Source organism: Pan troglodytes, chromosome 15, assembly GCF_028858775.2.
Source record: "Pan troglodytes isolate AG18354 chromosome 15, NHGRI_mPanTro3-v2.0_pri, whole genome shotgun sequence".
Classification (NCBI taxonomy): Eukaryota; Metazoa; Chordata; class Mammalia; order Primates; family Hominidae; genus Pan; species Pan troglodytes.
Window position 1 is genome coordinate 55,564,426 of NC_072413.2, and position 27,508 is coordinate 55,591,933.

Here is a 27,508-nt window from a genome sequence, read left to right on the forward strand (position 1 = left end):
AGTGTTGGTTAATAATCAGAACAGGCTTCCAGGAGGGATGAAAAGGGTATTTTCTGCCTTTCAGAGTGTGTTTTCTCATTGAAACACCAAGAGAGGTGAAATTGGAACAGTTCTTTAATACATCCAGAAAGTTGACTTTAAAAGTAGAGCTTTGGGGAATAACCTTTTAGATCTGCTCTCTTAGTGCTCACTTCTGAAGTCAGGTGCAATGACTCTGAATAGAATTTTCTTTGATGACAGGGAACTCCAGTGGAGAAAAAAATGGTGGGTACATACAGCAGACGTAGAGCATCCATCAGAGAGAAAAAGAGCTTCTTCATTTTGCTAGTAACACGAGCTCCTGTGGCATGGGGTTAATATGTGCCAAACAGCTCTCTAGTGACAGCTTATTTCTAACACCTCTTTTGAGTTAAAATAATGACCATAGATAATTAAATTAAAAAACACAGGGAGAGAAGATGCCTTTCTAATGTTCCTGCTATAACTGCCTGATAAATGAGGGATTAGGGCATAGCACATGGGCTTAGAAGTTGGCTAGTCCAGAGTTTAAGTCTTGGCTCTATCACTATTTGGCTATATGATTTGGGGCAAGTTATGTAATCTTTCAAAGCCTCAGTTTCCTCATCTGGAAAGTGGAAATAAGTATTTATGCCTCATAAGTTTGTATTAACACAGGCAAAAATTTTCAGGCAGGTACCCATCACATAACAAGTAGTTAATTTACTTACTATTATTTCAACACATCTATTTTCTTTCTAATCAATGATTACATCGTACTTTCTTACTTTAGTACTCAAGTCTAAGTTATGAGTGACAGTTGCTTACAAAAGAAAGTGCACAACATACCTTATATAATGCAGATGTAGAGGCTGAGCCCACCGCAAATGCCACTCCTATGATGGAATCAGCGTGGAAATTATCTGCATATGCCATCATGACAATGCCGGTAATTGCCATTATTGCAGCAACTATCTGTCAAATAGGATGCAAAGAAACAGAAAAGCAATGATCCCTCTGTATCCTAGAGCAGGCAATTCAAGACTTCCTGAAAGCTGCTAAGTACTTCCTTAAACCTAATTACCTTTTGTACATCACTTTAAATGTAGAAAGGCTCAGTATTAGAAATAAATCAATATGTTCATGAGATATCCAGGCACAGAATATAAAAGCTGTTCACATTCTAATTAAAGACTAGTAATTTTATTATTTTTAATATATTTTTACTTTTTTAGGCCTAATTTTAATTTTTTAGCTCAAGCTTTCTAGAGACTAACATTTGTACTGGTGAAATTTAATAGGAAGTCACTTCTAAGAGTTTTCATCTCGTCTGTATTTCATCTATTCTTTTTCCTCCAATTCAGCATACATTTTAATCAGCTCCTTGGCTCAAGGTATGTTTCTGAAGATCTCCATCTAATCAGGACCTGATTAGAGAAGCATGATATTGATACAGCTAAGAGGCAAAATTTGGGCCAATGGGAAAAAAGAAAGAAAATAAATTCTCATAGAGATTTATAGAGGAGCAAGCTGAGTCTGCACTGTCACTTGGAATGTCAAATGGAAGCCAGTACTTCCTTTTGTTCACATGAAAATTCAGTTTTTCAGAAAAACCACTGAAAGATAATTTCATTTAATTACTCTAGAGCATTAACTGCATAAAGTGAAATATTCATAATTCAACTGAAGTCATCATTGTTTACTGTAAATTGATGATTCTTGCTATATTCAAAACAGGAGTCTACTCCTTTAGTGAAATGCTGGTTTGTGTCATCTCTTTATCTTGAACTAGTTCTACTGGAAAGCAGTTCAGAGCTACAGCAAACAGTAAAATGATGCTGGAACAGGTGACAATATGTCGTTTCCTTGTGAAATGGTTTCACTGACTTTAAAATCCAGATGAAAATTGGTGAGAAATTTAAACCTACATGGTGATTAATTTTGTTAAGCTTCAGTTCTGAGTATTCCCAAGCAAAGAAATTCTTCAGTTCTGAGATTCCCAGTAAAGAAATTCCCAAGTAAAGATAGCTTTTTAACATATGTGATTTTCGGGGGCCCTTTTGAATACTATTAGTGAATTATTTTTTATAACATGTAGATTTTTAACATGTAATTACTGACTCGCTTGAGGCCACTGCAAAGTATGTTCCCAATTACATAGAATTCAGACGCTGCTAAAGCATGTCTTTTGTTAGTGGCCACCAAAAACAAGGGCCCACTTGGTTTCAGAGTAGCTCCATATTAAAGTGTCCTTAATGAAAAACAGCAGGAGTACTTGAGAATAGACATAGACATGTCAGCAGTGAAAAACCATCTTCATTAAACATTATCCAGGAGGCTGCTTGATGGGAGGTGGTTTTCTTGCTGAGTGAATATCATATTCTCTGAAGCTGCTGGGTGTCTGTTCCAGTTAGACTTGGCCTTAAACTATAAGGAATAGAATTTAAGAATTTAGGTGTCAAGGAGATTTCTAAATAATAAGTAATAGACTCATCAATAAACACAGTGAGGGGGTTATCTAGACCTGGATAAAGGTCTAGACTCATCAGTAAACACAGTGAGGGGGTTATCTAGACCTGGAAATTCTATGAGGGTTATCATTTTCCTTGATTTGGGGATTTGCAACAGTTCTTTGGGGGATCTGATTTCAGGGAAATAAAAAAGGCACATTAGATATTGGCATATCCTGATTTGGTTTTGTGTTTAAATGATGTTCACTGGTTAGTATTCATGTGCACAAATAGATTTCCTTCATAAGAATGAACTAACGGGATAATACATTTGAGTTAACGTTTGTTTTCTTTTAGCTAAGCATTGCATTTTCTAGGTCAAATAAACAAGCGGTTACTTGAAGCCAAGGCTAACAAAACTGTAAATCCTAACGAACTTTCACATGATGTGCTATTTTATATTTTAAATTATTAAAAGCATTCTATAATACATAATACATGGGTTTAGGCAATTACACACTGTAGTATGTAATTCTGGGTTTAGAAAATTGTGAAAACCAATTAAAAAACCCCAAAGCACAAAACAAAATCCTGTCTAGAAAAGGACAGGCAGTTGGTTTCATTATCCCCAAGATATGACCACAGGTAGGAACTCTTCCTTTTCTGAGTTAGCTACTAGTAAAAATAGATATGCATAAAATTTCTATTATGTTTCCTCAAGATAGGAATTGAACATGGGTAAAGATTACATAACTCTGTAGCAATTCAAAATTATAACCATAGTGAGCCTCTTAAAGATCTTCATTACTCGTTATATTCAAGTGCTTGTGAAAATATTAGCCTGGACCACTTAAATTGACATGTCAATTACAGCAGTGTCTCTTTCAATTGCCTTCACAGAGAGAAGCATTTTTCACTTTAGGGGGTCAGACAATGCTGTTAAGTTCTGAAAGAATGAAAATCTGAATATTTGAAATGTTAGAAAAATTCTCCATGACATGAGCAGTAATTCATAAGTTATATAGTATGTTCCTGGGGCAGGGTGCGGGTGGAGGGTATAGTGGGAATAGATAAATTATTTGCCACATTTTAGTTTAAATTTCAAAAATATCTGATAGGTCAAATTCTCTATGGCTATATTTTAAGAAATTTTAAATATATTTCTTATCTATACTGTTGTAAGTGAAGGAAGAGATCTCAACTAATCTTGAAAATGAGGAAAAATTGTGGAGTGGTTGTTTGGGTGATCTCAGAATGGCTCTGCTTGGCACCACTGGTTTAACTTTAGAGAGTAAATACTCTTTAGATGTCTGGAGAACAAATATCCTAAGCACGTATCAGTCACACACATTTTCAGAATCAATCAGTCATCAAAGAGGGATTAATAATCTGTTCTTCTCAACAGAAAAACACAAAACGACTCTTCTTGGCCTCAGCTTTCTGGAAATGTGTCTGCAGGAAGCCAGTGCCTAAAATATTGTGTCAAAAATGCTCATATGTGTTCATTCACATGAAGACAACCACTAAAGTGCTCCTGGGACACATTAACATCCATGAGGAATTCTTCTGCTGAAAATACACCATCTAGTGGTGCCACCTGCTCGGCTTCTGAAAAATCTGTGTCTCTTGACAATCTATTCCAGTTCCAGCCTCTTAACCAACCAGAAGTGTCTAAATAAGATGGAAAACTAGGCCAGGCACAGTGGCTCACGCCTGTAATTCCAGCACTTTGGGAGGCCCAGGTGGGTGGATCACTTGAGGTCAGGAGTTCGAGACCAGCCTGGCCAACAATGGCGGACCCCCGTCTCTACTAAAAATATAAAAATTAGCCGTGCTTTGGTGGCACATGCCTGTAATACCGGCTACTCGGGAGGTTGAGGCAGGAGAATCTCTTGAATCTGGGAGGTGAAGGTTGCAGTGAGCTGAGATCACATCACTGCACTCCAGCTTGGGCAACAGAATTAGACCCTGTCTCAAAAACAAACAAAAAAGATGGGGGAAAAAAAAAAACCTCACCATTACCATTATCTGAACCTGGCTTAGGTGAGAATGTTAGTAACCATAGTGACCATAAAACTGCCAGTGCCTCCATTTAAAATGTTTAAACCTCTCTGCCCTCACACATTGTAGTGTGCCCACCGGGGGTGAGTCATTGAAGGAAGAGGATTTATTTAGCCCATTATCTCAGCATGCCAGTTGAGTGGCATGGCCTCGTGAGCCAGCTATCTTCCTCTGCAGGCTGGGGCCCTCAGACAGCTCTCTGCACCAATTTTCAGAGCCAATCAGAGGGGATCCGTGTGGCCATTTGAGCCTGTTCCTAAAGCCCAAAGAGGGCTTTACCAGTGGACATTTGGTGATCTCACTGTACTGAATGCTACCTGTGACCCTGCATGGAGGGTGTTTCTTTTATCTTTCAAATAATTAGTTTGTACAGATAAAGCCTAAAGAAATATCTGGCTTTTGGCCATTTTTGTTTTCTTGTATCTTTTTTTTTTTTCTTTTTTCTTTTTCTCTTTTGGCTCGGGCCATCAAAAGCCCACAAAGGTTTGGTCCTTCTCTGCATCTCCATGAGGGTTTATCAACCTGATCCCATTCACTATGGTTCCCACTCACAGATGGTTTTCACAATTCTTATTTGCATAACAGTACAAGCTCTTTTAGGGTCCAAGGCATTGGATGAACCTTTAGTTGCTTCTCTTCCTACAGTGTTTCTTTAAGATTTTAAAGGTCAAAATGACTGATTATAATACAAACATGTTTCCTTACTTTGCCTTGAGGCTAATTCTGTTTCTTGAAGCTAGGTGAGTATGAAGCAGCTGGTTCACAAATGAACCCTTGAATTCCAAAGCCTACAGCAGCCCCTAAAAATGCAGATCTCAGAGCACACTGCTGGCAGCTGCTGTGCTCAAGTTGAAGACTAAAGGTCAGTAGTTGAGGTTGCGACACACATTAATAGTTTGACGAATGAGAAACATGCTAATGATTATCTCTGGGTAAATTTAGATACAGTCGATTTTCAAGGAACTATGGCTATACAGAATCCTTAAACTTCTGCATATGTTATATTTAAGGTTCTATGAAAAACTTTCTTTTTTACTCAGATTCAATTAAACTGAATAAGTGCTGAAATGTGAAAAATAAGAGGTGTGGCAATCTATAGCTGTCCAGATGCTGTGTGTGATAGGGGGAAGGGGGGTACCTTGGATAGCAGCAAACCCAAGGGATGCTGGGCCTCTGAACTCCCCCTCTCCCTACATGCATGGATTTTTATCTGAATAAAATCCATTTGAAAATGATCTCAAAGGGAGACCTGGATGTCAAAGATGTAAAGAAATTCCACGAAGAAAGAGTGAAGGATATATGTGGAGGGTAGACACATTGACTGCACCTTGTTGAAGGGGTTACAGATTCCTTGTGGGTGTAAAATCGGACAACCAGCACAACCCAGCTGTCTCCTCTCTTGGCTATATTCATAAGTCATTGTCCTGCCAAGATAGGGGTAAGAGGGAGGATGACTCCCACTGTCCATCCTCCACTGCCTCTTCCAGGAAGCATGGAAGCTCTGGGCAGAGAATTCTGCATTGCACATGAATAAAGAGGAACCAAAGGCAAGATGGAAACAAATGGTCAAGTTATGTGTCATCTTAATTCTTAATATTTAGTATCAGCATAAATCAGTAGCAGCTCAGCTCCAATGTACTGTTTTAGCCTTCAGGGGCCCAATTTGAATTCAAAGAAGTATATGCTATACCATGAAAGATTCAGTTTAACTGATGTACTTCAGTCAGTTTTTGGTAGATCCTGGAAAGTCTTTGAAAACAGCTATAGTTTGGGAAGCTAACTGCATAGGGACCCAAATATAGCTGGAAAATATGTGGCTCCGAAGCCAGAGGGACACTAATTCATTTCACAATCTGCTAAGACAGTTGGGATCTGCTGAACCATCCACCAACCACCAACATTCTCCATATCTTCAAGGAAATTGGAAAATATAAGAAAAATTTGAATGAATAATATGAAAAAATAAGAGAGGGACAAAATCTGAGAGAAAGTTTCTACCATTCTAGTCTGGCATCTACTTTTCATTGGTGTAAAACAGATACCAACAGCAGAGAAGAAAGCTCCCAGCCAGTGGCACATTCCCCTTGGGAAGAACCTTTTTTTAAAAAAAAAAAAATTAAGGTGGGGTTCTCTGGTTCTTACGAATTTAAGAACTCTAGCTAAACATAATAAGGTCTGAGAGACAGGAGAACACCTATTTTCAAGGCTGCAAGAGCTGGATTATCACTTTCTAACATTTTTGCAATCAAAAAATTATCTTTTAAAGAAGTTTACTAATTTTCATGGGATGATCACAGATTAGCTGCAAGCAATTGCTCATGAAAGGGCTTTTGAACACATCATAGATAACCAATAAATGGGCTGAAATGACTTCATACTAAATGTAAAACAGATTACCTTTCCATCTGTAATTCAGTGTTCAAAAGAAACAAAATATTAGCAAGTTATTCATAATACATAATTCATTTTTATGTGAGCATTAGTAATTCTGGCCTACTTGTGGTCCAGATAAACCCATATTTATGATGTTGTAACTTAGTGTCTTTCACTCTGTTCATGGTGTTCTTTTTACATAAAAAAAAAAAATTAGAAGTAGGGAAGGCCATAGCTTCTCATTTTAAATGTGCTCATTCCTGGGGAGCTAAGCATATGAAAATTATAATCCAACAAACATCTGTTTCTAAACTACTGCTGCTTTAGCATGAACTAGAAATATAAATTTTAATCTGATGACTGAAAGCATCCCTTTAACTGTTTTTTTTTTTTTTTTTTTTTTTTTTTTTTTTTTTTTTTGAGTAGTCCAGTGGGATGACATCTGGAGGGGCTATGCTTTAGATTATTTATAGATGTGGGCAATAAGAGCTACATTTATGTTGTCAGTGCTGTTTGCCCTCGTTTAATTTCTCAAATGACCTAATTATATGTGTTCTCAATATGTCTTGGGAGGAAAATAATTGCTGATACTGTCAAAGGCAAAATGCTGAATATGTTTCAGTGCTTCTCACATTCCATGGCCTGATTATGGGCATCATTAAATTACACTTTACCATTCTTCCGGAACATGGCATTGAACATGTCCTAATGTTTCACAATGAGAAGTGAAGCACTTCCTCTTACTTAAAAAGAAAAATATTTGATTTTTACAGGATGCCTGACACTAATGCTCACTATTCTGCTATCTATAATGTCTTCACTTATGGATATATTTATTAACAAATACTTATTATCTATTTAACATTTCCTCTACTGAGTGTTATTAATTACAGATGCTGTATTCGTTTCCTAAGGCTGCTGTAACAAATTACCACAAACTTGGTGACTTAAAACAACAGAAATTTATTCTCTCACGGTTCTGGAGGCCAGAAGTTCAAAATACAGCTGGGACCAAAGGCATCTCTAAGGAAGGATACAGTCCTTGCCTCTTCCAGGGTTCTGGTCAGTGTCTTGGCATTCCTGGCTGGTGACCACATCATTCCAATCTCTGTCTGTGATCACATTGCCGCCACCTCCTCTTCTGTGTGTGTCTCTTTTGTGAGTCTCTCATAAGGACACTTGTTATTGGATTTAGGTCCCACTCAGATAATCCAATATGATGTCCCCTTTTCAAGATCCTTAAGTTAATAATATCTGCAAGGACCCTTTATCCAAATAAGGTCACAGTGACAGATTTGGGGGATTAAGATGTGGACAGATCTTTTTTGGAGTCACCATTCAACCCACTGCAGATGGCAAATTTTAAATGGCAATGGTTGGTAGCCTATAGGCAGATTTTTGATTTTTAAAATCTGCTATTTAAAGATAAGTTACACAGTTGTTTTCTTTTTCTCTAAAATACCTCAAATAAACACTGTACCTTTTTGGACGTAACCTCTTGCATCAGTGAGGTCCATGGTTAAATGTGTTCATTTGCTTTAATACAACGGATTTTATTGCTGGTATATCTAATGGTGAAAATATGGATTTAATGTTGGTATTTGCATGCCACTAAAAGAACAAAAGAGCCTCCAAATCTCTCTTCTCCCCTCTTCTGAGAAGGCTCTCCAGGTTCTTATGGGTGGTCCATGATAGTGAAAGACAGTGAAAAGAAAGATCTCAGAAGTATGAACTCATTTACTATATCCTCAAATATCAATCGAACCCCCACTTCGTGCCCTGTAATATTCTAGACATTGGAAATAGAGACAGCTGACTTCCTAGGGGATGACTTATGTTGATATATAGGGCCTTGTGCTTGGAAGGTCCCCACCCTTGGCTCAGTGCTCTGTTGTTGTTATCTTAAAATTATTAATATTCATTTTGCACTGGGCCTCATGGATTATGTGGCAGATCTTGAAAAGAACAGTGGACAATATAGGAAAGCTTCCAGCTCTCAAGGACTTGTCAGGGTATCTGATGGTACACAGCCAGCACCAGTGCCCCAGACATAAATATGTGATGCTGAGCCCTTTGGGGTCAAATCTAAGATAAGCCAGTAAAGAATGTAGTGTCACATTTGGATATACTGTAATGGTATCATGGACTGACTCACAGTTTCTGATTTTGTCTTCTATCAAAACTTTCTACTTATTAATATGAAGCTTCATTTCTAAATTTCAGAGCAGCATCTCCCAAGATACAATCAGAATTGTCTAACTAACTGTTTTCTTAAGAAAATCTTTCAGGGTTAATGACCATCATAAACCCTCTCTCTAACGTAGACATTGGGTTCAGCATTTGGGAGGGGGAAAGGACCTTGGAATCATTGCCAATAAGAGCAATGTTTTTATAACAAAATTGTTTCAAATTCTATCTTGGACATCTCTTTCAGAGAAGATAAGTTGTGTAATATTGATACTCTGAGAAAAGGCAATTCATTTATACCTCCTTCTAAAGAAGTGTTGTCTCAGTATGTTCATCATAGTGGCATGCCGGATTATATGAATGAGATCTGGCTCCTTAAATCTTCAGGGCTTCCCAGCAATCTATTTTTAACATAGAACAAGCATATAAATATATATGTTTTTAATCCATATTACTCCTGAAAGGAATAAACTCAGAACTGAAGTTGTTGGTGGAAGTTTAATGCAGTTCAATTAAGGATTTGTATCCAAAAGAAGTTGTTGCTTGTACTTCCATTTCTGCATTAGTCACACTAGATATATAGTCACTTTTAACAGCATTGTGCCATTACCAGTGACTTTAATTACTGTTTGGTAATCTTATCTACTTACACCAATATTAATTAAATCCATCTGGTGGGGGGGGGATGGGGGTCATCTCAACATATGTTGATTGAAAAATGCAAACCATAATCTTTACAGTGGCTAATTTTCTCAGACCCTTCATTCCTGAGGACAGAAGGAGTTGAACACACCGTTAATTCTAAAAATTAAGTCTAACATAGGAACTTGTTTTCTCTGCCTGTTTTAGTGCCTCCTGTTGGAATCAGCTCACTAACCAGTGGAAACAAACTGTTTATCCTTCTATGATGTTGTTAACTGCCTGGGCTTTCTAATGCGTCTTCAGATTTCAGTTTGTACTCAGAACAAGTGAGAAAAGTTTTACAGAAACTCCACGAAACAAAGCAGACAGGCTCTCCTGAAGCCAAGGAGTTATGAAAAAGGCAGGCATCGCGCACTGAATCAAGTATGCCATTACCCTCACTCCCATGAACCTGTCTTTCAGCACAATCCATGACAGCAAGAAGACAAAGGCTTTGTTACAACAGAACAGAGCGGAGACATCCGTGGCCGTCAGCTTCTTTAAAGCCAGTAAATAAAGGTAATTAGTCAAAGTCCATAGAATAGAAAAGGGAGCAGTTCTTTTAAGAAAGAGTTTCAGCGTCAGACCATCTTCACCAAAAATCCGACTGCATTCCCTAGGAAAGAAAAGAGAAGTTAATATCCAGGTACTGATGGTGACACCTCTTGTCTTATCTGACTCATCGCAGCCATTTTCAGGTAAGAGCACAAACACTCAATACCCATCCTTCATTGTGAAGTATACTGAACCCAGTTCTGAAATCTGTGGGCTTCAGGGAGTGTATGAGGTTCCTTAGAAAATAGCCCACATGTGCCCAAGCACAGAGTTAGGCTCTCTTCTCTGAGATATTCTCTGGAGGTTGCCTGAAAAGCCATTCTGTCGTTTTTGAGCATTCTCAGAAGAGCCTGGAGAAATACAGAAATTGGTAGTTGCTGAAATCACTAGCTATTGGAAGAGGGTGGGCAAACGAGAGAGGGTCAAGGCTGCTACTACTCTGTGAACGGGCTACAGACAACTCCTAGAACCCGGAGGGAAAGGGACCCTCATACATCTGTGCAGCACACATGTTTTTGGATTTTATTTCTAAGACACTAAGCCACTTTCTAATATATCTGCCCAATTGACTAATTTTTTTTCCTGCCAGCATTTTTAAGGCAGAAAAATGAAGTCTCTGTGATAACTCCCGCATGATAAAAACTATAATAGAAAACTCAGGTTGTACTTATATACAAACATTTGGCCCTTTTTGAGGAATTGTCTAAATTCGGTGTGAGAAAATGGTCACTTCAATTGTTAAATCTTCGGTTTGTTTGATTTTTCAATGAAGTTGGCTACATTTAGCCCCAGGGGCCATTTTTTTCCTTTAAGTCCTAGGCCTAAACATGATTTTTTTTTTTCCCCCTAGGTCTGGCTCTCTTACCCAGGCTGGAATGCGGTAGCATGATCTTGGCTCACTGCAACCTCCGCCTCCCAGACTCGAGCCATCCTCACACCTCAGCCTCCTGAGTAGCTGGGACTACAGGCACGCACCACCATGCCAGGCTAGTTTTTGAAATTTTTTTGTAGAGACAGGATTTCACTCTGTTGCCTAGGCTGGTCTCAAACTCATAAGCTCAGGTGATCTGCTCACCTTGGCCTCCCAAAGTGCTGAGATTACAGGCAAGAGCCACTGCACCTGGCTCTGAGGGGCCATTTTAATAAAAATGTTCAAGCTAGCAATACATACAGGCAATAATGGAAGTGATACAATGACTGTACCTATACGACTATGGACTGAAGACAGACTTACCACTGGGAGAATTTTAATTTTTTTCCCACTCGATTGTTCATGAACATTCAAGCATTTATGGGGTAACTGTCATGCTCCAGGCATTGTATTTTCATGAGTAGTATATGTTTATAATGAAATCTATTTACAGGACTCTAGTACTAGTTTCTTTTCCAGTTTTAACTGAAATTAGTGTGCCTCAAAGTATTGCAAATCAAAGTAAATTCTAGCCAATGTTTGCCTCACATGAATGCTCACATGAATAACCCCAAAAAAGGACCACGTGGAGAGGAGGAGTGACAAAGAATTAGGCACAGGGAGTATAGCCTTAAAGATTAAGTTTCATAGTAAATGTGACTTTCAACTGGATGAGAATGTTGGGAGTTGCAGGTCACTGGTTCCAGGAAGGTTAAAGACATGTGTTGCACACACAGAAACTTGTATTGAAATTTGTTTACTTTCATGTAAGGAGGCTTCCAAAAAGGAAGGATTTTTGTAAAATGAAAGTAAGATTTCCCAAAGATAAATTTTAACTTTAAAGCCTTCTGTAAAGTAAACAGAAATTACACACGCTCACATACACAGGAAAGTGAACAGTCTCTTTGGAGCCCCACAGCCAATGGGATATTCTGAATTAGCACCATACATAGAACCAGAGGAAGTTTTCATAGAGCATCCTGGGCACAAAGTTCATTTTCTGTACTTATAAGGCGATCTGCTCCGTGAGAAAGCTGCCGTGTAGAGCTGCAGTTGAGAGTCGTGGGTTTATCCCATCATTTACAACTACTGATAGCCTTTTAAAATATGAACACATTTATTAAGAACCACAACAAAACCCATTCCTGATTAAAGGATATCTTTTTCTTATCACTGGCCCTAGCCAGTGATTGTTCTTCAACCAAGAGCTGGGAGGAGTGCTCCTAAGCAAAGATTTTGGATGCAGGAAAGGAACACTCCAGTCCCACAGGGAAGACCAACAGATGTGTATTCCAGACAGGCAGAGCCTCACTGATAGAGCAGCTGGGAAGACGCTGCTGACAGGTGGAGACTGTTCTCACCTGGCTCAACCTGTCTTCCAGGTGTTCATTCCCTCGTTCTTCCCCTTTCTTTCCCCTTCTCTCACTGCCGACCTTCTCCCCTTTGTTACTGTTGTTGTAGAAATTAAAAATGCTCTCCATCCAAATGCCAGGTCACTTGTGTAAAATCCCATACTATTTAAGCATTAAACTCTAAGAAACATGAAAACTGAAAAAAATATGGATTTTTATGGAGAAGCGAATAACAGTGGGTTTCTCTTTGGGATGATGAGATCAGACTTTCTGGGCAAGTGGCATTGACAGGTGGTATAGCTTGAAATGAAGCATAGAAGTTGGAGGACACTAATAATTTAGTTATGCTTATTATTAAAACAGCAGCCACTAGTTGTTGAACCCTGTCTATATGTTAAATAGCATCTTAAGCATATTTTATAGGTGCCTGTCATAGGCAAATAGGTCTTTGGCTCTAGTTTGATGCTTTCTAAGATTTTTTCTCCTAAGAAAACATCCTTGTTAATAATATTGTATATATTTTTTTCTTCCTAAATTTCAAATTCACTTGAGGCAATTGAATTCTCCTGTAGTATATAAATGATTAGTAGTATATAAATGATTATAAAAACTACTTATAAAGACAGTCCTTACCATCCAGATTTGATACTTTATTGAAAATTATTTTGATATTACTGATAAAAAAATACTGGAAATGCTTTCATACCATTCTAGAGAAAATAGATTCTGGTGCTATGGGACAAATTCTATTTCCAGTCTTACACACTAACTCTATTCTTCCCTTGTTCAGTCATGAGAGCTTCAGGAGTAACTTCTTGGCAGATGGTATTAATGAGTCTACAGGGAAAAAAAGATCGAGAATCTAAGAATTGTCTGACAATTTTAGGGAGGAGGCCATTGGAGAATATTCCCTTCAGAGATAGTATTTTCTGCTTGACAATAAAAGCTCCGATTCTATTTCAGAAATGGTCAACTTCACTCTACATGCACTATAGGTAGAGAGCTAAATCAGATTTTACTAAGTTCAGAGTTAGTCTGACATGAGAGATGTGGAAAAAATGAAGTGCATTCCCAAAACAACATTTCTGCTAGCAGCAATCTCTTGTTTTAAATCAGTTATCTTAAACTGACTTAACTTGCTTTGAGGTATTCTTGAGGTACTTCTTTTTATATAAAACTTTTGTTGTTTTAAATCAATGTGTGTCTAAATCATGGAAGCATTCAAGTAGAACACACACACTGTACAGGTGCACATAGGTATCTTCAAACAGGGACAACTGTAGTCTGATAATCACATTCCCCTATAAATACTGTTTAAAAATTTTACAATGCAAGATCATGTCTGTTTGGATGGGAATCAAATAAATATAAAATATCTTTAGTAATCTCAAATAGTCATAGGGCTCTCCCCCAAACCAGTAAGCATTTACTCTTTTTGAATTGTTTTTTAATTCTTTAATTATAGCTGAGTTTTCATAGACACATATAGAAAATCAACTCATGGTGAGAATTAATATTCCCAAGCACTTGCAAAGTGGTGATAGGAAATTATAGCGCATGCCTATAATCCCAGCACTTTGGGAGGCCAAAAACCACATGATTATCTCAATAGATGCAGAAAAGGCCTTCGACAAAATTCAACACCCCTTCATACTAAAAGCTCTCAAACTAGGTATGGATGGAACGTATCTCAAAATAATAAGACCTATTTATGACAGACTCACAGCCAATATCATACTGAATGGGCAAAAGCTAGAAGCATTCCCTTTGAAAACCGGTCCAAGAAAAGGATGCCCTCTCTTGCCACTCCTATTCAACATAGTATTGGAAGTTCTGGCCAGGGAGATCAGGCAAGAGAAAAAAATAAAGGGTATCCAAGTAGGAAAAGAGGAAGTCAAATTGTCTCTGTTTGCAGATGACATGATTATCTACTAAGAAAACCCTACCGCCTCAGCCTAAAATCTCCTTAAGCTGATAAGGAACTTCAGCAAAATCTCAGGACACAAAATCAATGTGCAAATATCACAAGCATTCCTATACACCAGTAATAGCCAAATCATGAGTGAACAGCTATTTACAATTGCTACAAAGAGAATAAAATACCTAAGAATACAACTTACTTACAAGGGATTTGAAGGACCTCATCAACAAACCACTGCTCAAGGAAATAAGAGAGGACACAAACAGGTGGGAAAACATTCTATGCTCATTGATAGGAAGAATCAATATCGTCAAAATGGCCATACTGCCCAAAGTAATTTATAGATTCAATGCTCTTCCCATCAAGCTACCATTGACTTTCTTCTACAGAATTGGAAAAAAACTACTTTAAACTTCATATGAAACCTAAAAAAAGGCTTTATAGCCAAGACAATCCTAAGTAAAAAGAACAAAGCTGGAGGCATCACGCTGCCTGACTTCAAACTATACTACAAGGCTACAGTAACCAAAACAGCATGGTACTGGTACCAAAACAGAGATATAGACCAATGGAACAGAACAGAGGCCTCAAAAATAACACCACACATCTACAACCATCTAGTCTTTGACAAGCCTGACAAAAACAAGCAATGGAGGAAAGATGCCCTATTTAATAAATGGTGTTGGGAAAATTGGCTAGCCATATGCAGAAAACTGAAACTGAACCCCTTCCTTACACCTTATACAAAAATTAACTCAAGGTGGATTAAAGACTTAAACGTAAGACCTAAAACCATAAAAACTCGAGAAGAAAACCTAGGCAATACCATTCAGGATATATGCATGGGTAGACTTCATGACTAGGCCAGGCGTGGTGGCTTACACCTGTAATCCCAGCACTTTGGGAGGCCAAGGTGGGCAGATCACGAGGTCAAGAGATCCAGACCATCCTGGCTAACACAGTGAAACCCCATCTCTACTAAAAAATACAAAAAATTAGCCGGGTGTGGTGGTGGGTGCTTGTAGTCCCAGCTACTCAGGAGGCTAAGGCAGGAGAATGGCATGAACCCAGGAGGTGGAGCTGGCAGTGAGCCGAGATCACACCACTGCACTCCAGCCTGGGCAACAGAGCGAGACTCTGTCTCAAAAAAAAAAAAAAAAAGACTTCATGACTAAAACACCAAAAGCAATGGCAACAAAAGCCACAATTGACAGATGGGATCTAATAAAACCAAGGAGCTTCTACACCACAAAAGAAACTATCATCAGAGTGAACAAGCAACCTACTGAATGCGAAAAAATTTTTGTAATCTACCCTTCTGACAAAGGGCTAATATCCAGACTCTACAAAGAACTTAAACAAATTTACAAGAAAAAAAAACCATCAAAAAGTGGGCAAAGGAGATGAACAGGCACTTCTCAAAAGAAGACATTTATGCAGCCAACAAGCTATGAAAAAAAGCTCATCATCACTGGTCATTAGAGAAATGCAAATCAAAACCACGGTAAGATACCATCTCAGGCCAGTTAGAATGGCGATCATTAATAAGTCAGGAAACAACAGATGCAGGAGAGGATGTGGAGAAATAGGAATGCTTCTACACTGTTGGTGGGAGTGTAAATGAGTTCAACCATTGTGGAAGACAGTGTGGCAATTCCTCAAGGATCTAGAACTAGAATTACCATTTGACTCAGCAATCCCATAACTGGGTATATATCCAAAGGATTATAAATCATTCTAAAAAGACACACACACACGTATGTTTATTGTGGCACTGTTAACAATAGCAAAGACTTGGAATGAACCCAAATGCCCATCAATGATAGACTGGATGAAGAAAATGTGGCACATATACACTATGGAATACTATGCAGCCATAAAAATGGATGAGTTCATGTCCTTTGCAGGGCCATGGATGAAGCTGGAAGCCATTCTCAGCAAACTAACACAAGAACAGAAAACCAAACACTGCATGTTCTCACTCATTAGTGGGAGTTGAACAGTGAGAACACATGGACACAGGGAGGGGAACATCCCACACCAGGGCCTGTTGGCAGAGGTGGGGGACTAGGGGAGGGATAGCACTGGGAGAAATACCTAATGTAGATGAGGGGTTAATGGGTGTAGCAAACCACCATGGCACGTGTATACCCATGTAACAAAGCTGCACATTCTGCACATGTATCCCAGAACTTAAAGTATAATAAAAAAGAAAAATCTGCCAAGTTACTGCAAAAGGTGATCAAAAATGAAACATTCTTCAAGGCCAAATGAATAAAGAATAATTAGTACATGCACCTTCAAAAAAAAAAAAAGAAAAGAAAATGGTAGTTGAGGCCAGGCACGCTGGCTCACGCCTGTAATCCCAGTACTTTGGGCGGCCAAGGTGGTCAGATCACTTGAGGCCAGGAGTTGAAGAGCAGTCTGGCCAACATGGTGAAACCCATCTCTACTAAAAATACAAAAACCTAGCCAGGCGTGGTGGCGGGTGCTTGTAACCCAAGCTACTCAAGAGGCTGAGGAAAGAGGCGAAGGTTGTAGTGAGCTGAGATCGTGCCACTGCACTCCAGCCTGGGTGACAGAGCAAGACTCTGTCTAAATGGAAATGGAATTTGAAGATAGACCCTTCAAAGTTAAGTTTATAAGAAGAGTCTTATAATGTACCAGTTGTAATAATTTCTTTTCATTTGGTACAGGGGCAACCCCTGCAAGACAAATTTATTCTGCTGAGGAATAGTAAGTCCATGTGGAGAACTCTTCTTCCATCTGCCATCCACTGATGTCCCTATTTTTTTTTTCTCTCCTGGGTGATCATAGCAATTTTCCTAGAAGTCACTTCTCAGCATCAGGCTTTTCCTCTTCATGGAACTGTCCACTAGCAAAGGTACTTGGACCCAAATGCTGCTTTTGCCTCCCTTGAGTGCCATGCAGGGCTGTGTGACATCAGCCCTGTCAGCTTCCTGAGCTATCCAAGAGGGGCTTACAGAAGCCAGGTTTAGTACAGAACAACCACTGGAACCATAAGACTTTAAGCCCAACCACCACTGTTCATGGTTAGCAAGGAAACAGACAAAGCCCCCATGTGCATCTAGCCAGCAAAGGGTGGCATCTTTTAAAGTTTCTTAGTGCCAAACTCCCCGTTGCATGAAATCAGGCCATGTCATCTGCTAGGCATCTCAGTGTCAGGAATATTGAGCAAATGTTTGTGTAACAATTAATCTTATTAATACCATTTTTTTCTGGGCTTGATGCACTGGGATGTTCTTATAAAACACGACTTTCAGAAATAAATAGATCTAGATTTAAATCTTGGTTCTATTATTTATAAGTGTATAACATTGAATGAGTCATTCAACCGTTCTGAATTTGTGTCCTCTTGTCTTAAAATGGGGATAACACCACCTTAAAATGTAAATGTTACCACCGGTCATAATAAGTTAGTTATGCAAAAGTACCAGTACAGTGCCTGGCATGTTATAGACACATTTATATTTTTAAGGGAGGACTCATTCTGCTTCTAGTGCTCGTCACCAACCTTAGATCTTGTTTCTTCACATACCCCAAAAAACTCAACTCATATTCCCAAGAGATAAAAATAGGCATATTTTCATAAAACATTTCAATAATCTCTTATTGGGCAGTTAACATGAAACCTACCTGAATTTTTTCATTGGAGATTGCTTTTCTTGAGCAGTGGCTAGATGACCAGAATAATAGACTGGGAAAAACATAATGTTCCAGTTTGTTGAAAACCAAGTCATGAAAAATGGGCAATAGAAGTTCTTATAAGTAATTTTTACAATCTGTGTAGTTCCAACCCAAGATGATGATACTGACAAGATGATCAAGAGTCCCCAGATGCCCTTCAGAACCATGGACGTGCAGGACAGGCAGCGAGCCTTGATTCTGTTTTCTTGGCTGCTGTTCTCAGAATGAGTCTGTGTCCCATCGTCTGCTGGAAACAGGAAAGGAATACAAATGTGAGGAAAGCAGGTTATGAAACAGCAATCAAATATATCAGCTCCTTTAAAAAGATGGATGAAACCAAAGAGGCAGAGAGTAGAATTACCAGTGTTTTTCTTTTCTACCATCATTTGAAGAGACTGATAACTTCGGCTCACTTTTTCTCTGGACTCTGTGCTCTACACAGTACAGTATGCATCTGAGTCCCCATCCAGTCCATGAGGTTGCTCATGCAGATGTTATGCTGTTTTCCAGTGTGCCCTTCCCTTGTAAGAGCATTACACATCCCAGCCCCCAAAGACTGGTCTTGGCCACATGCCCCGCGCTTTCTATTGAACGTGAGAAGACATGAGGCATAACACCTCCCATAAGAAGCCTTAGGAGGCATCCCAAGGTCCTACCAGCTCTCTTGCTCTTCCCCTCTGTCATTTCAATGTAGAACACCAAATAGAAGGTGTTCTTTCTGTGTGGGGAAATGAGCAGAACCCAGCCAAAGCTGCTCTGTATGCACCAACATGAAAAGTGAGTGAGAAATAAATATTCGTTTCCATTTTCCTTTTTTTTTTTTTTTACGTTATAGCAAATGGCCTGGTGCTGTGACTCAGGCCTGTCATCTCAGCACTCTGGGAGGCCAAGGTGGGAGGATCACTTGAATTCAGGAGTTCAAGACCAGCTTGGCCAACAAAGCGAGACCTTGTCTATGCAAAAAAAAAAAAAAAAATTAGCAGTGGGAGGTGGCATATACCTTTAGTCCCAGCAACTCCAGAGGCTCAGGTGGGTGAATCCCTTGAGCCCAGGAGTTTGAGGCTGCAGTGAGCAATGATTGTACCACTGCACTCCAGTCTGGGTGACAGAAGGAGACCCAGTCTCTAAAAAAAATGCAACAGAGATGATTATTAAATTAAAAGTAATGTGTCCCAAGAATAGAGCAAGTCCTGACTACACAGTCATTTCCCACATCACCAATGACTATTTAATATATTTCTGGGGGCACAATAAATTCTGCTTTGTACTTTTACTAAGAAAATTTTTGCAGCAATTTTACAGCACATTAAAATAGCCAAAACTCTCTAAAAGTGATAATCATGAAGGCTGTCTCCCTTCATGGAAAAAACAAGTTAACATAATGAATTCATGTACCTTTCAGGAAGTTAAACAGGAGCGGAGGTCATTCTGAGTCCCTGAGCTGAGATCCCAGATGGTAATTGCCTACAAGAGTCTCTTGTGTCTCCAGGGACCCCACTTAAGCACAAGGCCTATGCTGAGGGTTAAAGTAGCGCAGCCCAGAGATTGCAAATGGCAGTGGATGGGGCTGCTCACTTTGTGTCTCCAGAGCCTGCTGGCTCTCCGCTGAATGTGTTCCTACTGCTTAATGAGCCAGGTGTGGCTGCCCCACTGTGTTAAAAACCTTTACCCAGTTAAGGCTTTCTGATATAATCATTGGGGGAAAGGAGAAGAGAGCCTTGAAAGTGAATTCTCCACTGGGGAATATAAACCAAGTAACTATGAACACAGCAACCACTACATGACTTGTAAATCTTATAAACAGTACTGAATTCTCAGAGCCTAGGCATCCAGAAGATGAAAACTGGCAATCTTCCATTCATTCAACCAAATCTTATGGAGACTCTACCAGGCGCTAGTTAGCTACTTGGATCCTAAGGGTTTGAATATGAAAGACTTCAGCCCATGGTCTAGTGGAAAGCCAGAAACACACTCAACACAGTGTGATAAGAGCCAACTCAGACAGATACAATGCCAGACAAGTACTTGTTGAGGAGCTGGGGGGGATATGATCAGAAAAAATGTCCATGGTGCAGTGACACTGAGATGAGTCTGGAAGTGTGAGTTACTCAGCTCCTTCAGCTGTTTACAGACAACACAGTCTCTTGATAACAGGTCTGCAAATTTCCTCCATGACCATGTGGCTTATGCAGAGAGTAGAAGGAAAACTAGGATAAATAACAGGATAGAGAATCTTGTGTTGAGAGGCCAAGAAAGGAACACAAACCTGACTTATTAAGTAGGTATTATCATTCAGTAGGTATTATCATTCCCACTTCACAGATGAAAAAGCTGAGAATTGTGTTAAGGGTTGTCCAAGATTGAACCCAACTGAATCAGTATGACTCCAGGGTCTAAACTTTATTCTGAGCACCCACATGGCTGGGCCTTCAGCCCTTAGCTTTCCATTCAAGCACTGCAAGTTTCAGACTAGTTTGGGAAAAAAGTTCTGTTTCCTGGCAGGAATGGCAGTCCTGCATGAAATTTAAAAAGTGATACTTAAGAGAAAGGTGTACCCTACTACACTTCAGATCTCATGATTCCCAGGGACTACCTTATAAAGGAGGAATAACTCTACAAAGATTCTGAGGCAATATCTGCCTTTACTGTCACCTTCTGTGAAGAATGCGTCTGCACCACTATACTATGGGTGTGCTTTTGATGACACCAATAGTCACCTACACCTTTTCATAGTATTGACTCTAGGCTTCTTCTGTTAACTAGATTGATTGTTGCCAATTCTTCCATTTTACAAAGCACAGAAAGATTAGGTACCCAGAACTCTTTTATTTTCTGACCACTTTTAACATGATTTTCTATAGTCCTGCTTAGATTTTGTTATCATTAAAATTGGTTTACCAGGATTCTATCCATTTCTGCGTACCTTTATCAAGTCATGCAAATTGACAGCAGAGGCCACTGGAATTTGGAAACATGAATTTAAATCCTAGCCCTGCCATTGTATGGCATTGAGTACATTTTTAAATTCCTTTCTTAGCTTCTTTATCTGTCCAACAGTGATAATAGCTATCTCATAGGATTTATTTTGAGATTAAGTACCATAATATCCACAAAATCATGGTGAGCTTCTCTTCAGATTATTCTTTTCTTCTCTTTGGTGCACTGGAATATCCCCAAGTGCTTCCAATAATCACAGAAAGAGTAACTTATGTTCCAGATGATCTTTAATGGTATGGTATTTGAAATTTGTAATCTGTGTATGATACATAGGGCATGTCTTTATTAACCAGTGTGTTTAATTAACTGGAACATTTTGTTTTGCAAACAACTGGGGTAATAGGAATATTGCAATTTATTAAAGCCAATTAAAACTTTCTGAAAATGTAAGATGTCATTATTTTTCTAAGTTTTAGCCTTGGGGTTCACATAGTGTCTAAGACATCATTTTATTTTCTCATAAAAAATACATTCTCAAATGAGTAGGACCCTAGATGAAGCTTTCACATCTCCTCTCTTCCTTTGTTTACCCTTCCCCCAGCCCTAATTGAATCCTCTGAATTGTCATTTTTTTAAGGCAGTTTTCCCAAATTTCTGGAGGTTTTTATTGTTGTTGTTGGTTTTACTACCAACTTATTTCGGTGGTGTATTTTGTTGTTTTTGCTGCTGCTGTTACTATTTTTGAGGATGAAAGAGATTTTAGTATGTTGCCAGCCAAGCTGAAGGAACAAATGGAGAGAAACAAATGGGCCAGAAGAGATGTAGGTAGGGCTATCATGGACACAGGTAGGGGGGCTAAAATTGGAAAGGTAGAAAGACAATCATACCACAAGTCATCCCACAGTGATGGTAACTGGTAAACAAAAGCACAGAGACATTCTGAGGTAGAGGAATGCATTTGTAAGCGTACAACTGTTTGCTCTTTTCAGGAACGTGGAAGTATGCTCGGTCATACAATGAGAGGAAGTGAATTTAAACAGGGGACTTGAGTCCATTTCCTGAGGAAGGCAATAAGATGTCCGCTACCAATAAGGAACAGTCCTGGCCAGCAGTCTAGTGGACCCAGCTGCATTTAAAAACTATAAATTTTGCTGGGAAACTCATGAGCACAGTTACAAGATTTATCTAGCAATTCCAGTCAGTAACCCAGGAATTGGCGAGTGGTCAGGTGGATGTGAGGAAAAGCTAAAGTCTCAACTGATCAGAAAATGCTCATCAGGGAAGCCAGTGAAGTCTCCTGCAGAAAGTATGAAACTGGGAATACTAAAAGGGCTCCAGGGACTAACAGTCCCGATGAGGACAAAAGCAGATTCTGTTATTTTACTGGTGTTTTCATTCTTTTCAGGATGGGTACATTGTGCTGTTACTGAATCCCCAGGCTGAGATAAAAGATGCAGGGTTTTGATATTCTGAAGATGAGAAAACTACCTACCTTGTAAACTTCACCAGGAGTCATTGTCTAACCATGTTTTGGTTACTCAACTACAGGTTTTGGCATTCAGTTTCTCTGCCATACTATACACCACTAATAGATTGTATCTATATATTTCCCTGCTTCCTTATCCTCCGGCTTGATAAAGCTTCCCCACATGTACTCATAAGAGTCCGTGTAACATCTCTGCATTCTGTAACAATGGCGAGATCTTTCTATTTAGCAGCTTACTAGGATGTACCGTTATTTAAGAGGAGGTCACCCACATACCTGATCTGTTCTGTCTCTCAACTCTGTGTCCACAAACTCCTGAGGATCCTCGGTTTTGAAGTTCAAGAATAGGAGCAGAGGAATCTTCGGTGACAGACAGTGGGGACAGTTGTCTACTGATGCCACTGTGTGAACTGGGGCAGTTGGCTCCTGGTTTACATCGAGTGACTGATGATCTGGAGGTACCTGGAAAGACAGAATTCACGCCAGTTTGAGAACTGCCTGAAGAACAAATTGGAAGTAGATTTTATTATTTATTTAATTATTGTTTGGAAACAGGGTCTCACTCTGTCACCCAGGCTGGAGTGCAGTGGTGTGATCTCGAGTCACTGAAGCCTCTGCCTCCCGGGTTCGAGTGATTCTCCTGCCTCAGCCTCCCAAGTAGCTCGAATTACAGGTGTGTGCTACCACACCCAGCTAATTTTGTATTTTTTGTAGAGACAGGGTTTCACAATGTTGGCCAGGCTGGCTGAAGTAGATTTTGAAGGCCTGAACAGTAAAATATATGGTAGCAACAATCACAGTTCTAATGAGCTTATTTCAAATTCTATAAAAGGGGCTCATAAAAAGAAAATGTTATGGCAAGGTCTGTGCCTATAAGATAAAGACGCTTTTAGATAAATCTATTCGCTAGAAATGAACGCTAGAAGATGGTATTTGGATTGGTACTTGTGTTCACAATTAATACTTAACACAGTCAAATAGTTTAAGGCAAGGAAGGCACAGTGTTCTGTGATTTTCCACTCTACCCTTTTCTTCCTGAGGCTGTCGATTTCCTAACTGGTAAAACTGCCAACAGTGTTTCCAACAAACTGACTATACACTTTTCCATGGGATTGATCACTAAAATTTAATTTCATTGTGTCTTCTCAATCACTACTACCCTCTATCCGGTGTTATAGATGAAAATCCTCCACCAGCCAACACCCCAAGAATCTCCAACCCCGGGTCAGCCTCATGGGTCTGCAGCCAATATAGTCACATAGGGTGCTGTGCTCAGAAGGGCCCATCCTGCCACTTCCCACCCCTCAGCCCCAATTTTCCTATCCAAATGATGCATCTATCAACATTAAGAGATTAACACTGGTACATCACTATTAACCAAATTCCAAACTTTATTTGGATTTCACTAGTTTTATCACTAATGTCCTTTTTCTAGGACCCTATTCAGGGTACCACATTACATTTAATCATCATGTCCCTTTATCCACCTATGGTCTGATATAGTTGTTCAGTCTTGTTTATCGTAACCTTGACAGTTCTAAAGAGAGCTGTTGAAGTACTTCATAGTCTCTCAATTTGAGTTTGCCAGATATTTTATTTGGCTATATTTGGCTCATGGATTTTTCAGGAAGAACACCACAGAGGTAAAGAATCCTTCTCATCATATAGTATCAGTCATGACATGCTACCAACATGACTTGTTATTGATGATGTTAACTGTTATCACCCAGCCAAGGTCGTGTTGGCCAGGTTTCTCCACTGTCTTTTTTTTCCCTTTCCATGCTCTCTTCTTCGGTAGCCAGTCACTAAGTCCAGCCCACACTCTGGGGTGGGGAAGAGAGGGTGCTAAGCCTCACTTTCTGGAGTCGGGGGGGTCTACATATATTATCTGGATTTCTTCTGTAAAGATAATTTGTCTCTTTTCCTCCTTTATTCACAATTTATTTGTATTGGTATAGACTCATGAATATTTAGTTCATACTTTGGGTTATGATCAAACCTGCATTGTTTATTATTTCACTCAAATTATTCCAGCTTTGGCCATGGCGAGCTCTTTTAGATTGGCTACTGAGTACCTTTGATTTGTCCCCATTCTTTTGCGTTTGAGCTCTTCCTTACTTTCTGGCACTGCAAGATGCCCTGGGCTTGTCTTATAGTTTCCCTGCCCCACTCCTGAAATTAATCATTTCTCCAAGCATTTCTATTTCTTTTATTTCTTTGGAATGATGGTTGCCAGAACCTAGGATGGATAGTGGGTTGAGGGTGGAGGGAGTGGGGACAGTTAATGAGTACAAACATATAGTTAGAATGAGTAAGATCTAATATTTGAAAGCACAAGAGGGTGACTACAGTCAACAGTAATTGATTGTAGATTGTAAAATAACTAAGATCGTAATTGAAATGTTTGTAACACAAAGAAATGATAAATGCTTGAGATGATAGATGACATGTTACACACGGTATGTCTGTATAAAAATATCTCATGTACCCGTAAATATATATACCTACTATGCACCCATAAAAATAAAATAAAATGTACTATTTAATCTTGGATTTAGAAAATTAAAAATTTACAGTTACTCAGAAAGTTAACAGAAGCATTATATCCTGACTGCTACACTTAAATTAATGCTATGTTACTATTGTTATTATAAGAGTGTCAAAAATACCCGAGGTTCTAATTTTACATATCCAGAATGTTTATTATACCTTGTACAACTATGTTTCTAATTGGACAATTCAAGTTTGATAAAAACAGACTGTCTGAAATTCAGTGAACTCTCAATTATTCCTGTTCTTCAAGAGTGGCTGATGCTCAGATACTCCAAGAGTCTTTTAAAATTTATCTTTTGAAATTTATTTTTATAAGGTATGCCTTCTCCTCTTTTCTCAGGGTAATATTTGGTTTCATTTTCCCAATATTCCATTCCCAATCCCTTGGCAATTATACGTCAAAAGGAGAAAGTCTAGAAATAGGTTGGGTAGCAAGTTGGGATGGGATTGAGATCAAATATTGTCCATAGTTACCTAAAAAGTTGGTAACTTGTGTGTAGCGAGCAAGTGTTGAATGTATAAGCCACACCAGTGATTTATCTTCCTTTCTCATTTTCACTAAAATGTTATGTCCTGGCTTCCATACCTCCTGTTCCTTATGTGATACCTCCTGTTCCTTATGTGATACCTCCTGTTCCTTATGTGATATACCGCAAAGCCCATTGCCTGCTGCCAGCTGCCTCCCACTGGTCAGTTTGTGGAAGAGATCCAAGAGTAGTTCATCCATGAGAGACATTTTAATCACTGTCTTAAACAATACAAACTTTTAACTTCCAAGCCAGACCTGGAGGCGTATTCAGGGGTTGGGCCATGATACAATTATCTCCAATCCTGGAAGCGAAAACATCGTCCCATCCTCTATGGTCTTGTACCATTTAGTTAATCTAAAGGCAACCCTGACAAATATAAACATTCAGAACATCGCCTGGGATGTAGTCAAGTATCATAAATAAATATTTCTATTTTCTGTTTTGTATGCAACAGTGAGTGCCTGAGTGGAACCAGAGATTGCAAATCCAGTTAGTAAACGATGTTCTGACTTTACTAAGTATTGTGAGTAAACTGTATTAGGAGTGATGTGTGGGTGGTATCTCATTTGTCACACCAGATGGTCCCCTATCCTTCTTAAAGACATCTGCTCACCTGACCCATAGCAGTGGGGCCATCTTGGGCCATTTTCATTATTTGGCCCAGAAGGAGAATATGATTTCTTCATCTGCACTGGTTGGGACCTGCATGCTCCCAAATTCAATTTGATTCAACAAGTAGTTATTAAGCACCTATTATGGGGCAGGTATTGTGTCAGGAGCAGAGTTAGACAAATGAAGAATAGTTTGTACCTTCATGGAACTTTCAGTTTTGTATGATGCAGACATGTAACCAATTAGCCACAGTTTGATGCAGCTGGGGGAGCAGGAAGAAAGGGAGTGAGGGATTCATTCAGAAGCCTGGAGCAGGGAAGGCTCTGTGGGAGGTTACATCAAAGGTGTCTTTGAAGGATGAACAGGACTTAATCAGGCAGAGTTTTAGGCTGGGGAATAGGCAATACAGTCAGAGGAAACTGTAGAAGCAAATAGAGGCATAAGGTGCATGCTATGAAGCTTAATATTAAGATGATCAGCTCTAAGATGCTGAAATCTCAGTATACAAGAGTATTGGAAATCCCCTTCTTTCACCCTCACCTGTTATTTGAAAAGGAACTGTCTAATTGAGATTCAGGCAGTATACAGCGGCTAAGAAACCAGGCTGTCTAAACCTGGGGAGACCTGGTAAACAAAAATGACTATTGGGGCCATTTATTAAATAGAATATTTGACTTCATATACTAGGAATCCAAACTAAATTGGTTTAAAGCTAAAAGGGGAGTTTTTAGGAGCTTAGTGACCTACAGGGACAAGAAGGCCAGAGTGTCCCTAAACCTCAGGAACACCCGGAACCAGGGCCCTGGTGCAATCAGTCTCATCTTCTCCATCTCTCGCTGCTGGGTACCAGCTTCATGTCTTCTCAGAAGGCTGCTGCTTACCTTTCTCTGCAGAAAATTTGGTTGTCTGAAGCTCCTACACTTTCAATCTCACAGCTTTAGCCTTCTGAGAGAAATCTAGTTGCACAGAGTCAAAAATCTGGAGAAAGGAACTTGAATATTACACCGATGGCTTGTCCAATTTCTGTCACTAGCAGAGTGAACATCGCAACAGGCTGCAGCTCCCAGGAAAGAAGGAGTGGAGCTGAGAATAAGGTGCCTTGGGTGTTTAGGAACTTCAAAGCGAAAAGGGAAAAGAACTACAGCCACTGAGTAAAACAATTGCTTAAACAGATTGAGTATAAGATGTGAAGTTC

General features: G+C 39.3%; 1 protein-coding gene and 1 long non-coding RNA gene across 4 annotated transcripts in view; one reads left to right on the forward strand and one right to left on the reverse strand.

The window, feature by feature from the left end:
• The window catches only part of SLC35F4 (solute carrier family 35 member F4), a 300,553-nt gene that overhangs the window by 7,058 nt on the left and 265,987 nt on the right, over window positions 1-27,508 (reverse strand). The window contains exons 2-5 of one of the 2 annotated variants that reach the window (XM_509971.7): window positions 22,895-23,080; window positions 18,145-18,439; window positions 10,146-10,365; window positions 847-972 (exon numbers count right to left, since the gene is read on the reverse strand). In XM_509971.7, the coding sequence (XP_509971.4) occupies window positions 847-972; window positions 10,146-10,365; window positions 18,145-18,439; window positions 22,895-23,080 (827 nt within the window). Of the gene's footprint in view, window positions 1-846; window positions 973-10,145; window positions 10,366-18,144; window positions 18,443-22,894; window positions 23,081-27,508 lie in introns of both variants that reach the window. The other variant, XM_009427862.3, reaches the window with a different exon arrangement.
• Window positions 937-22,901, forward strand: LOC104002048 (uncharacterized). Of its 2 annotated transcripts, none has more exons than XR_001709182.4 (4): window positions 937-4,189; window positions 7,796-7,943; window positions 9,918-10,447; window positions 22,538-22,901. It is a non-coding gene; the product is annotated as an uncharacterized LOC104002048 (long non-coding RNA). The 2 variants fall into 2 exon arrangements; XR_008539018.2 differs by lacking the exon at window positions 22,538-22,901 and adding an exon at window positions 11,155-18,150 and having other exon boundaries at window positions 7,796-10,268; window positions 10,370-10,447.